The 16,945-nt window shown below is 40.4% G+C and overlaps 1 protein-coding gene across 7 annotated transcripts in view; it reads left to right on the plus strand.

The window, feature by feature from the left end:
- Positions 1–16,945, plus strand: part of dock10 (dedicator of cytokinesis 10) — a 65,263-nt gene that overhangs the window by 37,364 nt on the left and 10,954 nt on the right. For 5 of the 7 annotated variants that reach the window (XM_086261584.1, XM_086261582.1, XM_086261586.1 and 2 more), the window contains exons 5-38: positions 224–296; positions 597–740; positions 1,003–1,137; positions 3,007–3,193; positions 3,967–4,052; positions 4,567–4,650; positions 4,772–4,930; positions 5,132–5,380; positions 5,519–5,641; positions 6,189–6,271; positions 6,362–6,484; positions 6,574–6,653; positions 6,741–6,928; positions 7,066–7,131; positions 7,222–7,314; positions 7,457–7,580; positions 7,674–7,795; positions 7,981–8,064; positions 8,920–9,012; positions 9,237–9,355; positions 9,646–9,715; positions 11,362–11,475; positions 11,561–11,632; positions 11,767–11,913; positions 12,249–12,332; positions 12,451–12,547; positions 12,708–12,740; positions 12,969–13,147; positions 14,082–14,198; positions 14,332–14,440; positions 14,537–14,658; positions 14,987–15,101; positions 15,438–15,504; positions 15,896–15,943. In XM_086261584.1, the coding sequence (XP_086117710.1) occupies positions 224–296; positions 597–740; positions 1,003–1,137; positions 3,007–3,193; positions 3,967–4,052; positions 4,567–4,650; positions 4,772–4,930; positions 5,132–5,380; positions 5,519–5,641; positions 6,189–6,271; positions 6,362–6,484; positions 6,574–6,653; positions 6,741–6,928; positions 7,066–7,131; positions 7,222–7,314; positions 7,457–7,580; positions 7,674–7,795; positions 7,981–8,064; positions 8,920–9,012; positions 9,237–9,355; positions 9,646–9,715; positions 11,362–11,475; positions 11,561–11,632; positions 11,767–11,913; positions 12,249–12,332; positions 12,451–12,547; positions 12,708–12,740; positions 12,969–13,147; positions 14,082–14,198; positions 14,332–14,440; positions 14,537–14,658; positions 14,987–15,101; positions 15,438–15,504; positions 15,896–15,943 (3,789 nt within the window). Of the gene's footprint in view, positions 1–223; positions 297–596; positions 741–1,002; positions 1,138–3,006; positions 3,194–3,966; positions 4,053–4,566; positions 4,651–4,771; positions 4,931–5,131; positions 5,381–5,518; positions 5,642–6,188; positions 6,272–6,361; positions 6,485–6,573; positions 6,654–6,740; positions 6,929–7,065; positions 7,132–7,221; positions 7,315–7,456; positions 7,796–7,980; positions 8,065–8,919; positions 9,013–9,236; positions 9,356–9,645; positions 9,716–11,361; positions 11,476–11,560; positions 11,633–11,766; positions 11,914–12,248; positions 12,333–12,450; positions 12,548–12,707; positions 12,741–12,968; positions 13,148–14,081; positions 14,199–14,331; positions 14,441–14,536; positions 14,659–14,986; positions 15,102–15,437; positions 15,505–15,895; positions 15,944–16,945 lie in introns of all 7 variants that reach the window. The other 2 variants (XM_086261581.1, XM_086261583.1) reach the window with 2 other exon arrangements.

Raw genomic sequence — 16,945 nt, forward strand, 5'->3', positions numbered from 1 at the left:
TCCTTTAAAATCAGTGGAGCGGGACTGAGTAAGGGGACGGCCCATTGTTACCTCCTGACAGAAAACGATGGAACTGAGTCAGCCACCCATAGTCATTTGCACAACTCAAGTGCAGCGCATTAAATTAATTCCAGAAGTCATTTCCCCTTTTCGTTGGTATATTTCATTGCCAGAGAGCCATATTTTTTGTCCATCTTCCTGACCTTTCCCTGTTTCCTTTTAGGAAACTGTACAAAGCAGAGAAGCTGCCATCCCACTCTTTTGAGATTGACTATGAAGATGTGGACAAGGATGAGGTCAGCAATGATGATCTTCTTCTCTGAAATGCTTTTGAGAGTGAATCCATTACATACTGGTTACATCCCAAGGCTCATGTTTAAATTAGTTTATTGCAGCCTAAAAGCCGTTAAAATGGACTTTGCAAGATTAGTTATATTTACAGGTCAGTGGGAAGCTGTTATGAGCATAACTGGATGGATTCAAGGAGTCTAGAAATTCTCCTTTCCTGTATCAATCATCTGCTCCATTCTATCAGAGGAACGAATGGACAGTTAATGCATCTTTGACTGATCACAGTCATTGTTGTGTTTTTGCAGGATACCACCTCTTTGTCGTCATCCAAAGGAGGAGGGGGCGGTGGAGGTGGTGGTGGGGGAGGCGGAGGGATTGGTGTGTTTCGTTCGGGCTGGCTGTATAAAGGGAACTTTAACAGCACAGTCAACAATAGCATCACTGTTCGGGTGAGGAAGTGTCGGATGTTATCTATTTTCATGCCCACGTGCATTTTATTTCTGTCTGTCTTTTTTCACTTTTTTTTCCACCCAAAATGGTTTTACTTTATTTTCTGAACTGTTACAGTCTGTTAGAAATTAAACTGGGACTTTAATTGGTGACATACTTTTCAACACGATAAGAAAATATCCACATTATCCCATTGTTAAAGTTCTTATTCATTTACTTCAGCTAAGGAAATGAATTTTAATCATATTTCTGTCTTGACAGTCATTCAAGAGGAGGTATTTCCAGCTCACCCAGTTAACAGATAACTCCTACATCATGAATTTCTACAAAGATGAAAAGATCTCAAAGGAACCAAAAGGGTGCATCTTCCTCGACTCATGCACGGGTGTGGTACAGGTAGGCTTTAGTGCATTCTACATGTACATGCACTTTACCACAAAAGAAAAAAGGCAGCAAGAACATAGATAAAAAGCATCTGCACTCTAAAATGTTCTCTATTAGATTATAGACTGATTTAGGGGTATTTCCAGACATAAAGCTGCACCATGGCACAACCTGCCATGATCACAGGTTGCTCACTATTACTGCCTTTGCTACAACAGTAAAAATAACAGAAACAAATATGGGTGAAGGTATAAATGTAGAGAAACTGTATTAAAATATTTATTGATCTATTGATCTATTTTCTACTGTGTACCTGCTGTGGTCTGGATCAAAGGGGCAGCAGTCTGAGCCCACACCTCTTTCTACTGAGCTTTTCTGGTGGCAATCAGAGATGTTCCTGCCAGCTGAGAGATCTAATCTATCCAGCGTTTCTTAGGTCTGCTCCAGGGTCTCCTCCCATTTAGACATGCCTGAAACACCTCATGTAGGAAACACCCAGGAGGCACTCTGGCCATATTCTCAAGCCGCCTCCTTCCACTTGGTGGGAGGAAAAGTAACAGTTTCACTTTGAGCTCCTCCCGAATGAGCATGCTCCTAATGCTGAGCCCAGCCAGCCTTCGAAGAAAGCTTATTCCTGTTGCTTGCCTCCACAGTCTCAGTTTTTTGTCACTACTTGAAGCTTCTGGATATACTTGAGGGTAGGAAAATATATGGATTGATAAATCGATGGCGTCAGTTTTCGCTCAGCTCCCTCTTCACCATGACAGACCTGTACAACATCCACATTACTACAGATGGTACACTAATCCGTCTGTCAGTCTGCTCCTCTCTTTCATCACTGCTCGTTCAACGAGATCCCGAGATACTTGATCTCCTCCATCGAGGACAGAAGCTTAGAGCCAGACTTCCTCACACTTCAGGAGGTGTTAATTCTAAGGGATGAAACACCTAAATAATCTATTTTAATGATTTCTGTTATGAAAACTATGAATATGTTTTTAGACTTAAAAGTCATAATGTGGACATGCTAGCAAATAATGCTACTACATTTTTTAAGAACTTGTGCATTTCATAATGATGAAATAATTATTTTAATATATAATTAATTATATATTTCAAACTTTGTTGTATATAAATTGCGAGCACCAGAGCAAGGTTACCTGTGCAGACATGCAATAACAAAACGCATGCTGCAGTCCAAAGATGATCTACAGACAGGACCTGCAACGCTTGTATTGTGGGTTCAACTCAGTTTATGATTACAAACGATTTCATATTTTCATGTATGTATCCAGTGGCTGTTAGTGCAGTTGCCAAAGCAATCCAGGTTTAAAAAATGACATGAAATGATGGCGGGCCCTAAGCAATCACGCCCTTAGCTTTCACAGCTTCAGGCCTCAAAACAATCGAAAAAGGTGAATTAAAAACAATACAGTTTTTATAGCCTGTAAACATGTTTATAGCTGCTGTAAAACCAGGTATTTTAACATTTTTAACTAATCTCTCTGTGGACTGACTTGCTTTTGGAACCAGCATCAAGTTAGTCCAAGAGATGGAGTTTTAGGGCTTCTACATTTGACCATCAATTTTCAGTCTGCAGGTTACTGCTTATATTATAGTTGTGTGATCTAAGCTTTAATTTAAAAAGCCCTGTGCTCGAACACCTATTAATAAAAAAAAAAACCTATTAGGATAAAGCAGAATGAAAAGCCCTACTGACATTACCCTCTGCTCACTACTGAAAAATGTGCCTCTAGGAATGGTCACACACAGTAAAATGGCCTACATTCAAAAACTACATGTGTAGATGCAAAAACGTATAGCATTTTCCGAGAACTAAACCTGACCAGATTTTCCTTGCCTTTCATTCTTTCCCTAAAGAATAACCGCCTAAGGAAACATGCCTTTGAGCTGAAGATGAACGAGGTTACGTACTTTGTGCTGGCCGCAGAGAGCGAGCAGGACATGGAGGAGTGGATTAGCACGTTGACCCGTATCCTACAGATCAGTCCTCCTGAAGCACCAGCTCAAGACCGCAAGAGCTTGGAACTCAACGAACACCGGCAGGGTGAGAAAGAGTTCATGTAAAAGAATTAAGCTTTTTTTTTTTTTGCATAATTCCAGCATCTGGATAAATTATGGGCACAATTTTATAGTCGATGTCAGCAGAAAGTGTAACCTTTTTCTCTCTGTCTGACTAAATAATGTCCGTCATCTTGCCATGACCTTAATGGGGAATTTCTACTGAGTCCATCACTTTCAGGAAATTAATCTGATACCCAAAAGTGACTCCACCTTGGTTCAGTGCATCAGATGTGGTGATTAACAATCCTTCTGTGCCAGTTGTGTGAGAGGCAGAGCATGGATCCACAGCCTGTAACGTAACACAAAACACTGATAGGGTATTAAAAATTGGTCCAGTGAAAAGTGAAGGTATGATGTAATGCCCAGAGCCGTCATGGCTCTGTGGTCTGTTAGCCTGCCTCTAAATCAGGCTGTGGGTGTGTGTTAACCTAACATTAATGAGCCCTTTTGTTCAGCCTGGCTTTTAGGAGAAATTGCTTCAGGCAGTTTGAAGGGTATATTTCTCCAGAAGCCTGCCTGCCTTATTATCCATGAATACCACAAATTGAGTCATATTTTATTCTGAGATGTATATGCCTGCTGACTCTGGTTGGTGTGTATTTAGACCAGTGAGTTGCTATTTAAGAAAATGTTATATGATCTGTAACATAAAATTCCCTGCTTAGATAAACTTTCCTAACCACTAAATGATGTCAGCCATCAGTCATAAATAAAAGTCGCTCTCAGGTGTCCTGATTGTGTTTGTTTTCTCTGCAGATGTGTTTGACCTGTCGTTAAGTGACTCCTGTTTGCAGGAAAATGAAGAAACCACAGAGAACGGCATCAATCCAGAGCTAGCAAAGGTTAGCTACACCAAAGGCTCACATGTTTTAGTCAGTGTTATAACTCAGCTACGACTACCAACACATAGTATTATCATATTTAACAGTACATGCATGCACAGTATACATCCAAGTGTCTCAGTACCGGTGGTGGCGTGTTTTCATGAACAGCTCCATATTCTATGTGCATGGATCATCACCTGGTGATTATAATACACTGAAAAACATACTGAGACTTTAGGAGAAGAGCAGAAAACAAACTTGTCAGTGCAAGCATGCTGGTTTTATGAGGAAGAAAATTTGTTGTGATTTTTATCAGGCTGAAAAGAAACAATGTAATTGTATCTGTTTTCAAGAAAACTGCAGTCTATAAATTCAGGCGACCAGAATATGCTAGAAACACTCAAATCAAAGCAAAAGTGGAAAAAAGCACTCTATTTACAGATATCATAAATTACATTAGTGTAGCTATTATTTGCAATGAACTGCTCTCTGACTGCCTCTTTCTGACTTCCTGCCATCTTTCCTGTCGCAGTATATCTCGGAGACAGATGAAGGAATTCGTTCCGCCAGAAGAGAAGAGAGGTTGAATCTTTTCTCGCTCGATCCAGACACTCCTGTAAGTACAAATGAGTACATTATAACCACTGTAGACTACTTTTTACTTTATGCATTGCTGCACTTTGTAGTTGAATAAAATGAAGCTGGCCTCCGAGTAAATTGTGTTTCACTAACCACAGGCTCTGAGAAGCCCACGAAGTGAACATTCATCCACTGAAAGCACACCAGTGCGTCCTTTTGAGGAGAAGCTTGGCAGGAGATTTATGGCAACTTGCCGATCTTTCAACCTCATGCTACAAGGCTGCGTCAACGAGAGTGAAACGGGACCGGTCACTAATGTGAGCATAAGACACTCATTTTGCTTTATTGTGTTACTGTTTAATAAGCAGTTTTCTTTTAAACAGGATAAAACATATCGACATACGTTAGTGTTTTTTTCCAAAGGCATTTAAAAGACATATTATGCTGAGTGAAGCTTTGTCAAATTTGCTTTTTGAATAAATGTGCAGGCAATAACTGTGCTGAATCTGCACCACTAGATTGAACCCTTCTTCGTTTCGCTGGCTCTACTGGATATACGAGAAGGGAGGAAGGTATCTGCAGACTTCCACGTAGACCTCAACCACGAGGCAGTGCGTCAGATGCTCGGAGGCCTAAGTAACGGGACGGGGGCTCCGGGTACGGAGGTTGGAGGTCAGGAAAATGGCTTGTGTTCTCCTGCTGAGAGGAAGCCTGGTGACTGTTACCTCAGCCTGGACCTGGAGCACTGGCTTTGCTTTCCCAAACAGGTACGAGGACATTACTCCAAGTTAGGTTTTATAGATATAACACGAAAAGGGGAAAATAATGCTTTTTTTCTCCATTACTTATTCTGTATTTAATATGTACATAGGCTGTAATATGCTTCTTCATTGGTGTCCCTGCAGGCCATTTTCTCAGTGACCAACCCCCACACAGACATAGTGATGGTCGCAAGAGTGGAGAAAGTGCTCATGGGAAATATTGCTTGTGGAACTGAAGCTTATACAAAGAATACAGACTCCAGCAAGGTCAGAAACAAACTTTTGCCTTTCTGTTCATTCTAACTGTTTGAATCAGTATTTATATGACTTCATACCGCATTTATATCAACCTCTGATCAATAACAGAGAGCTAAAGCTTTTATAGTGTCTTATATCTAAATGCAGACTGGGAAAATGGGCCATGAGACATGCTGTTATTGTAAGGAAAATGCCTTAATCTAGTAAAAGAGTTTAGATTGACATTTGCAAAATTGTTTTTTTTCTGTAAGACGAGTTATCTTCATCACTGAATGCCAGTCAAGCTAGATAGTTCAGGAATGATGTTTTTCCATCATTAATCCTAGACATTTCCTGGCTTTCCCCAAGGCCAGGGGTCCATGCGATCCTTGTTTAAGTGGCTAAGTGAATCAGCAGACATCCAAGCAGCTGCCAGAGTTACTGTATTAAATAACCTCTGATTTAGTCTGTCACTCTGTCAGGGTCAGCTAGAATTTAGGTATAGTGTTCAGGAATGTCAGCAGGACCTTGTTAACATTTCCCTCTCTACATGGTTCTGCTTTTGTGTCTTGAACAGACTGTTCAGAAGATTTTGAAGTCCAACAAACAGTTTTGTAGTAAACTGGGAAAGTACAGAATGCCATTTGCCTGGTCTGTCAGGTTAGTGCCGGTATTCATAATATTTTTGAACTTCCCCTAAAATCTTTTCCTCATCCATTGGTAATTTACATCTCTTTCTTCCCGTTAAAGGTCAGTGTTTAAGGACAACCATGGAGCATTGGACCGAGAGTCTCGTTTCTCACCTCTTTTCAAACAGGAGAGCAACAAGATTTCCACAGATGACCTGATAAAGCTGGTGTCTGAGTACAAGAGGTAAGATAGCCTGCAGGCTTTAGCAAAGTAGTCTGCAAATAGTTTTCCAAGATTGGATCCACATTTTACACAAAGTTTTATCTTTACAGGGCTGAGAAGACAAGCAAACTACAGACTATTCCTGGGACGCTGGATATCGCGTTAGACTATGTTCCAATGGAGCATCCTAGTACGTCTGCTGTTCATGTTCCCATTCTGCTTTCTTTTCCTCATCCCTTTCTCATTTCTACGTTTGACATGCATCTTTTTCCATCAGACTGTGTGACATCCTCCTATATACCAGTGAAGCCCTTTGAAGACCTGACTAAACACCAACCCACAGTGGAGGTGGAGGAGTTTGCACAGGACACCACCAAGTTCATTCAGCCACATCGCGTCTACAAAAACCACATCTACGTCTACCCTAAGCATCTCAAGTATGACAGTCAGAAGAGCTTTGCTAAGGTATGCCCCTTAGTATCATTTACCACGACACTGAAATAAAGTTTTTCGTTTTGTTTTTATATGCTTCGTGTTTTGCTACGGTGCAATCCTTTTGAACGTATTTAGTCATTAACATCACAATGGTCCTCTTGTTCAAGGCTCGTAACCTTTCGGTCTACGTGGAGTTCCGCAGCTCAGATGAAGAGGTTGAAAAACCCTTAAAGGTAGAAAGCTACGCCTTCTGGCATACTTTACACGACTCGTCCTTTCTCCATTCAAGTCCTTTTAATCATGGAAAACTGCTGTTTTTACAGTGCATCTATGGCAAACCAGGAGGACCAGTCTTTACCACAACAGCCTGCTCCACCGTCCTACATCACTCTCAGAGCCCCGACTTCTATGATGAGGTGAAGACCATATTTGTTTCTCCATTCATCACATAAAGATAATTAGAATCTAGAAGTGGATCAGCTTTATCAACCTTTAGAAAGAACGCGTTTAAAGGTCTTTCTAAAGCACATAAATCATTAAATGCTGTTCTGTCTTCAGGTGAAGATTGAGCTTCCTACTCACCTCCATGAAAAGCACCATCTTCTCTTCTCCTTTTACCATGTCACATGTGACATTAATGCTAAGACAAATTCAAAGAGGAAAGAGACTCTGGAGACCCCAGGTGAGATATTGGTAGTTTTCCAGCCTGTAGTAGTTGTAGTTGTTATTTTTTGCCTTTTATTCAGTATTTCTTTTGTTTATTTGGTTTGTTTAGTGGGATATTCTTGGCTGCCTCTGCTCAAAGAAGGCCGCGTGTCATCTCAGGAGTTCAACATCCCCATCTCCTGCAACCTGCCTCCTGGATATCTGGCCATCAAGGAAGCCAGCAACACCAAGGTGAGACTGAGGGCAAAAATAGGAGGGTAAGAGACAGGCGAAAGGAGTGTGTAAATATTGCAAACCTTGCTGATTAATAGTAGCATTAATTTTTAAAGGGAAGCGTATTAAACATTACACCGTGTGATAGATTAGTGTGATATTTTTAGTCCTCACACACAAACTCTTCTCTTCCCTTTTGACAGAATGGAGCAGATATGAAATGGGTTGATGGAGGAAAGCCTATTTTTAAAGTATCCACCAACGTTATCTCCACAGTATACACTCAGGTACGACCATCATTTGGGATTCTGTGGTTTTCCCTCCTTTTTTCTGGCTTTGAAACTGCGACGACCTGGTGAGAACTTCTGTATGCCCACTCTTTGATCGGCATGTTTTGGGGTGGGTTATAGTCCCACATAACACTGAATGTACATGTATTCAGTGTGTATTGTGATTGAAATAAAAAACAAAACAAAAACAAAATAGATGGTTGGAAGGATTTCTTTCTGTTGTTCCAACCACAGTGCTATTGTGAAATGATTGAAAATGCTAAAGTGACTTGTCAAAGTCAAGCGTCCTCTCTGAGTTATCTCCTTTAAATGGCAATGAACATGAAAATAGCAATTAAATATCCCTAAAACAAATGCACCTTCCAAACTTCTGCAAACACGAGCCCCAAATGCACAATCAGCATCAAAGGGTAATGTGGTAATGTAGCGTGGCACATAAAAAAAGGAAATGAACAGTTTCTGTGCAGTTTGCTATCATGGGATGTTTGAAACCCTGCACAGCAGCTTCTTAATTGACTAAATCTCATCTATGCCTGACTTTTTTCTTACACTACAATAAACTGGCTTTAAAGTCCCTTATAAGACAGGGTAAATATACAGTCATATATGTAAAAATATGTTTAAAAAAAGAACAATTACAGCCCAAAACCTTTTATCTTTTACGCTTTAACGTTGTAAAATCCATTTCAGGTGTCTAAAATAAAACCAGGGCTGAATCACTCAACAACATAGTTGTGAGGTGCTGAAGTTCATATTTCAGCATTAACTGTCGTTTAAAAAGGAAAGAGTCCACTAAGTAATACCGCAGATGTTAGCTGCTCATTTTTTCAAGAATTCCTCTCTCTGTGTCAGGACCCCCACCTGAACCGATTCTTCCAGCAGTGCCAGAAGAGAGAGCTGGACCTCTCTATACCTCCTACCTCCAACTTCCTCAACTGCCTGAAGGTCAGAGTAAAGCCGCTGTATCTCCTCAAATCTCAGTACTTGCGAATGAGACAAAAGCCAGAGCCTTAACTACCAAACACTGCTACACATCCTAATGAGTTCAACACTGTGTCACCACGTCAGACTTTTACCAGCCCCTTCACGGTTTCTTCTTTACCCCTTTTTCACGCTTCAATCTTGTCCACCCACTCCTCCTCGCTCGCTTCTTTCCCATCCTTCTCCAGGGTCTCCTCAGCATGGAGAGAATCCCAGTGATAGTCCGATTTCTGCCAGTCCTCTTCAACCAGCTGTTCAAGGTTCTGACTCAGAATGACAATGATGAGGTCACTACTGCCACCACCAGGTAGGCAGTGGTACTACAGAGGTCCTTAATGCATTGATAATAGAGTCCTGGGTTTATCCAGGTGATGAAAGCAGAGTGAGAAAAAGAGTGTAGTGATTTATATTTCTGTTTGAGTCAGTGTCTTCCCTTTTATTGTTGATGTCATTGAATTGCTACTTTGTTCTATAATTAATCCAGACTCACACAATAAGTTCATCCAGTGAAACAAAGAGAGAAATACAGCAATTCTTGATATTATTTAACAATGAAAGAAATTGAATAAAATCATTGTTGTTGGTCTGTGTCTACAGAGTACTGGTCCACATTGTTGCAAAGTGCCATGAAGAAAACCTGGATTCTAGCCTGCACTCCTACATCAAGGTATAAAAGAAGCTGGTGTGTGTGGTGAATACAGTGTGTTTGCATGCACATGCTCAGAAATATCATATAATAATTTAGAAGTCTGATATTTTCCACAAAGGAATGGAAACCCTGCTCTGTCCTATTTAATTTGTGAAGAAAAACAAAACAGAAAAGGGAGCTGTGTGTGTGTGTGTGTGTGTTTGGGTGCATTTGGGCCAGCAACAGTGTGGCTAGGGCCACACGCCCAGAACGCTGTGCAAACATCAACACAGAAAAAAGGGAAAGGAGAAGAAGAGAGAGGGATTGAGCAGGAGGCAAACTAGGACATTCAGCCTGCTCAATCAAAAACACAAGGCATGTTTGTTTAGGGGGGAAATCAGTGAGAGGATTAGAGAAGAGAGCAGGAGAAAGCACAAGACCTGTTTCATGTTGGCTACAGTGAAGGAAGACTGCAGAGCGTGAAGTGGCAGTGAGAAATGAAGGGAGGCAAAGAGAGAGGACAAGCAGAGTCAGTGGCAACAGGGTTGTTATAGTAACAGATTGGCACGATGTCCGGCAGTACTGGTGCCCAATTTAAAGTGCTGAGTGTTAGCTTGTATTCATTCTTTAACTACTAAGTGTGAATTGCATTGAGATTCAGTAGTGTCATTTGAACAAATGCAAATTATGTTGTAGTTTTTTTTTTTAAATATACGGGATTGAAATATTTTATTTGCTATAATTTCATATATTATTGTATGAAAGCATATTTTTTACAAATGCTTCTATAGAACTGTGCATATTAGTAACACTTAATTGATTAGTCCATAAAAATCGGAAAACAGAAAATTATGAGAATAATTTCTTTGTTTTTTTGCTGACTTTAGGAAATTGCATAGGGAATCTTTCAGTGTTTTTTTTTTTAATTAGTCGTATATTTTTTTTCATTGAAAAAAACCCCCAAACACATGTTACTAATAACTGAATAGCTGAAAATGATCTTAGTTAATCAAAACTTTTTTATATCCAAAACAACAAAACACAGAGAAAGAGCTGCAGCATAGTTATCTACAGCATGCCATTAAATGTCGTTGTGTTCACCAGATTGTTCAAAATAAGAAATTATTTGGTTTGCTGTACTGTATTGTATTTATTCTGAAAAAAAAAAAAAAGAGTTCATAATTCACTAGCTGGACCCACGTCCTCATTTTCGGTTTGACAGCATTTTAGTAGGTAAAGGTGAATGCTTGGACATGAATTGAGCTGTGGTTTGGGGAAGGACTCGAAGAGGACTGGCGGCGGCTCCCGGGCCTGGCAGATCCCCGTGTACTAAATAGGAGTGAAGAAGTTATAGAACTGAGAACAAGGAGGGAGGGTGGGGCACGTGAACGAGAATGAGCAGCTTGCAGAACTGGGGGAATCTATATAGATGATAACTGGAAGGAGCGTGTTTGGAGGCGTGGTCCCGCTCCTGAAATTCAGATACATCATCTCCAATTAAACAATAATTAAAATAAAGTTATAATTGTTGAAACTGTTGTATCTACTTCTCAACTCACTGAATACTTTCACTTCCCAGTTGGTATCAAAAAATACCCTCAAATCATTTAAAACAAATAAATTGCTACATGTGCACGTATGACTCGTTTTTTTCCTACTCTCCGTCTCTCTTTCTCTCTCTGTAGTATGTGTTCAAGTCAGAGGACCATGGGTTTAGGACAGTTCATGAAGAGCTGGCTAAGGGAATGACTTTTGACCTGAAGAGCAATGAGCAAGCAGCTGTCAAGAATGTGCTGAAGGTTTGCTTCCATCCTCCTACTCACTCTTAATTACTCACTAAATACATGAACAGGATTGACCTACTTTAGCCTCTTCTGGTTGCAGTTCTCCTGGTTCTTCTTTGAACTTATCGTCAAGTCCATGGCCCAACATTTGGTTGACTATGACAAGTTAAAGGTAAAGTATTAAAATCCACTTCTACCTCTTCTAATCTCGTCAATTACTGACCACACCTGCAAGTTTTCTTTGCACTTCCCATCTTCCCAGTACATGCTGCATGACCATGTCTTGCTTAATCTTTGTTCCTAAAGCTTCCCAGGCCCCAGCGATTCCCCTCATCTTACCAGAGCCGTGTGGAGAACCTGGTGGAGACAGTGTCTGAACACATTTTCTGGAAGAACAAAGAGATGCCAGAAGAAACACGCAGTGCTAACTTAGCCGTGGCAGCTTTTGTGAAGGTGAGAGAATTTTTAGAAGTTATCTTGTTAATTCAAAGTATAATCTTAAAGGGAAACCTTGTCAAAAAAACCCCAAAATAACAAACAGGTTGTTGGTGCTTTGGACTCCTTCAAGTTTGAGCCCATGTGAAGAAAACATATACTGTATCACTGCGCTATTAGGCTTACAGCATTTTGCTCTTAGTGGGATCAATACAAACTGTGTAAACAGTCTGCAGATACAATTTGTTATCCATTGATTCCTCCATCTATGCTAAATGATGTGTCTCTTTCTGTTTTATTAAGTGATGCTTAGTCTGATCGCCAGTTTGACTCCAGTCTTTGTGTCTTTGCAGCGCTGCTTTACCCTGATGGACAGAGGCTTTACATTCAAACTAATCAGCAACTACATTAACATGATCACTGCTGCCGACAGCAAGGTAACAAAAAAAATCTCAATGAAACTGATACCAGGAAAGTAGAAATGAATCATACAGACGTTCCTTCTTTTATGTGTAGCTACACAATATGTTAATGTTGTTTTTGTGTGTTTTACAGGTCTTGTGTGAACTCAAATTTGAATTCCTGAGAGAAGTGTGTAACCATGAACACTACATTCCTCTCAGCCTGCCCTTACCTTCCGCTCGCATCACAGGTAAGGTCGCACCCCAGGTTATACGCTTGTAGGGCACTGAGTGTCTTTTCAATGTGGTAACGATCACGCATCGAGTAGCTCTCATTTGTTTATTAACACTCAGTCTTTCTCGCTTTCTCTTTCTGTCATTTTTTTTTCTCACTTTATGTGTCCATGTCAGACCATGCATTCCCAGAAACACAAAGTACTCATGGTAAATATGTTCACTCATTCCTTTTGTTACATTGTATGTGCTACACTGTGTATCCTGAAGTGGGATGAATATCATGATGATGATGAAATCCATAAAAACATTCAGCATGTCGCAATATTTGCTGATCAGTGAACTACAGCAAATATGTGTGTAAGCTTTGTTTGAATCCTGTGCAGTTCAGTTAATTTCCATTTAAAATGTGGCTCTCTTTGTGGCGTCTCTCCTCAGCATCAGTGCCTGAGTACAACCTGACTGGAGAGTTCTGCAGGAAACACTTCCTGACTGGCTTGTTGCTGAGAGAACTGGGGCTGGCTCTCCAGGACGAGCAAGACCTGAGACACCTAGCCTTGGCCACCCTGAAAACCCTAATGGCCAAACACTCTCTGGATGCACGCTATGCCACCAAGGTAGACAGAACAGATGTTAACATGGGAAAAGAAACCGAAGCCATGAAAAATGAGTCATGAGCAAACAGTAGAAATTCTTCCACAGTGACTCATGCAAACACATACACACTGACATGTGATTCTTCAAAGCAGCTGCAAGCAGCCATGAAGATGTCTTAATGGATGCTGGGAAGGGTCTAGATCAGATCAAAGTTAGCAATCTGCCCTCAGTTAAACGTTGCCAAATACTGCCAACCACAACACAAGAGCAGTGGGCTGTAGTCAGGCCGAAGCCTGAATGAAAACCAAATGTGTGCAATCAAGAAATAAAATGGCTACATTAATAAAAACCACTCATGCAACACAATGCAGGTGAAATTTTATTTAACATTTTGCTGAGGTCAGTGAATTTCCATGGCTGCTTTATTCTAATTCATGAGTGCAGTCTGCAGTGCTTTTATACAGGGATTAGGAAGTACATTACATTTAAGAAAAACAATGTCGAAATAAAGCAAAGTGTAAATAAAATGAATATAATGATTAGGAAATAATTTCATCTGTAATTTTTAAAGTTTAAAATTGCAATTAACTGTAATTAATCTGATGTCAGCAACACGTTTCAAAAAAGTCATCACTGTGTTACATCTTTCTTAATTTAACAACACTTTATAATCCTCACATCTAAAAAAGACTCTGCCTTTCTGGATGCTTCTTTTTATACTGATTATCGGGTATAAAAAAAGAGCTACTCAGTCATGTAATTTGTTATGAAATTTTTCACCTTTTATTTTTCACTCACTCATCCTACTCAGAGCCGGGGTTAAACACATAACCTTAAGTTTGAATTGCATGTATTTGGCCTAAAAAAGGTTTCTGAGTCAAATAATGAGATGATTTATATAAAAAAAAGTACTGATTTAATTAGACCAATTCTGACTGATACTTTCTTTTCCAGGAAAAGCAGGCAAGAATTGCATCTCTCTACCTGCCGCTTTATGGCCTCATCCTGGACAACATGCCAAGATTCTTCCTCAGGGACCTTTTCCCCATCTACTTTACTGCTAGTGACCAAGTAAGAGTCAAGACAAATGATGAAATTATTAAAAAACACTGTATTGATTGGCTCCTAAATGTTCAGAATCATGTATTATATTTTAAGGTAAATCTATTTTCTCTTTGTGCTGTCTTTTTTGCACCTGCAACAGGGCTCTCGAGATGACCTCAGTGTGGGAGCAGTGGCAGCTGGAGGGGTTACTCGCCATGCCAACTCTGTAGATGCCTCATTTTCCAAAGAAGTACTCAATTCCATTACAGGTAGCACTGTTATATGTGTGTGTCTATTTCCAGTGAATCTATCTAATATAAAGTAAGTCAGGACATTGATGCCTACACTTGTTCTTCCTGCGCCAGCCTTCTCCTCCTTGGCAGTTGCTACGGCTAACCAGGCTGACTCTCGAGGCTCTCTGATCAGCGTGGACTCCAACCCGAGCAACAGTGACAGGAACAGCGAGAAAATGGATGGATGTGAGAAGGTGAGACAGTTCACATGAAAAAGAGCAAACATCTGTATAGAAAATGTAGTCATTTATTTATTATAAGTTTCATTGGTAGTCTTCATATGTACATTGTAAGACCGCAGCATTATACTTTGTAAATAATGCGTAAAATATATTTCAGCAATCAGCACCTCCAGCAACCCAAAATCACCCATATAATATCTTGTTTCTGCATTTTTAAAAGTAGTAAAATTTTATTTAAAAATACTGGACCAGCTAATAACACGCCCATTATATCCAACTTTTAACTCCTGTTAGCAACAGTTTATCACTGACTGCATTTCTGTCTGATGTTGGTCCTTAGTTTGCCCGGCCCCAGTCCCTGATAGGCTACGGTTCTCGATGTGACAAGCTGGACCAGGCAGAGACCCGCAGCCTCCTCATGTGCTTTTTGCAGATCATGAAAACCATATCTGAAGGTAAGATCTATCGCTAAATGTTATATACCTATGTGGTATGTGACTTTTGTTGCCATGATGCCAGGTCTCTCTTGGAAATGAGATTTTTAATCTCAATGAGATTTTTACCTGGATAAATAAAGGATTAATAAAAATCACTTAAAGAATTCATGCAGTCCACAGGAAATTTATTACATTTACTGCTATACTTAGCAGTGAATGTATACAAAAATTGACACAAAAGTTGCTTTTTGTTCTGTTGCTGAGGGATTTTAATACTGTGAGCTTCAGATAGCCATACTTTTTTCAGTCTGTGAAAAGATTTTTTATATTATGTCTTTCATTGTCTATTTCCAGATGTGCTGGTGTCCTACTGGCACCGCGCCATTCACCAGGAGATCTCGGACTTCTTCAACATTCTGGAGTAAGAGCTCTTCTTGTTTTTGCTGAAGACTGCAGGCATTGCTACACTGATTAGAGATACTCACTGTTCACAGAGAGAGAGAGAGAGAGAGAGAGAGAGAAAAAAAACTGTAGAGAGACAGACGGGGTTGAGGGCAAGTGAACAAGAAGAGTAGAAAAGGGAACGTGGCCAGTATGAAAATACTGACACTATAAGAGAGAGGTAGAGAGAAGAAAAACAGACTATAATTCCAGTGAGAGCTCCTGTCCACCAACGAGTGCAGTAAATTAACTTTCCGTGTTTCCTGTTTGTCTCAGCATCTAGACTGTTCTGGTTCACCTCAGTGTGATCACATGCACTCCATCTTATCTGTCTTCTTATCTGAGAAAACTTTTGAATTGTGTTTCCTTAGGCTCTGTCTTCAGCATTTTAGATTCCTTGGAAAACGCCACATAGCCAGGTGAGTGCTTTCTCCAGCAAAGAGATGGAGCAGGTGCCATTCAAATGCATTTATTGTAACGCTACACATATGGAAACTGCTTATTAACTCAGTGTACATGTTGCCACCACACAATGATACATAATTCATGTAATCATTCACACAATCATAAATGCAGCCCCACAGACACATTCGCACACGCACGCACGTGAAATCAGACTAAGTCAGGCAGAAATACTAAAATGTGTTCAGTATGCGTGCACACACTCAGGGATCAGCTTCAAGAGGGGAGGAGGTGAAGGAGGGAAGAAAAGGAAGAAGGGGGGAGGTGAAACTCCTGGATCTCACTGTTCGAAAAGAATCACTGCTGGATATTGTAGTGTAGTGGTTGGCAAACACAGGATGGGGGTTGTTATCGTGTGTGCGTGCTCTTACTGGAGCTGAGCCATTGGCACTGCGAGCCTCTTCCATCTTCTGGATCCTCCCAGCTAATTAAATTAGCCCTCTTTTTTTCCTTTCAGCAATAGGATGCTGAGATGTAAGCCAACAAAAGGCTGGGAGAACACACTGCTTTACTGTGTGTGGAGGCATTAACTGAATGAAGATAGCTGGAAGCCTAGCTAGGGCTCTCAGACGTAGTTGAGCCTGTCTGGGGCTGCTAGCTACTTAACATTCATCCATAATACCAGGCCACGGGGGATTCAGAGTGTGTCTGTCTCGGCATCTTTCTCTGTTGGCTCTTTTGAGTCAGTTTGGGCACCCCACTGAAGTTCAGGAGTGATGAAATACATTACATTAGGTCTTAAAGATTTAATCTTGAATATTTGTGATTAAACCATCAGGAAATGCTTGAATAACAAGTGTAACTGTCAAAAACTACTAATCTGCTTCATCAGGAGTGTGTGACTGTGGTTTAATCCTGTGTTATTGACAGTAGTCTGACAACATAAGCTGTCATATCATGGCATTGACGTTTACTAGCTGAGCCCCACCCACTTTAGATCAATGAGAAGTTAACAGTTA

Source organism: Aulonocara sp. 'chitande type north' Nkhata Bay, linkage group LG14 (assembly GCF_057382095.1).
Source record: "Aulonocara sp. 'chitande type north' Nkhata Bay isolate Kocher_YH1m ecotype deep benthic linkage group LG14, A_spYH_male_GT1.1, whole genome shotgun sequence".
In the NCBI taxonomy this organism is placed as follows: domain Eukaryota; kingdom Metazoa; phylum Chordata; class Actinopteri; order Cichliformes; family Cichlidae; genus Aulonocara; species Aulonocara sp. 'chitande type north' Nkhata Bay.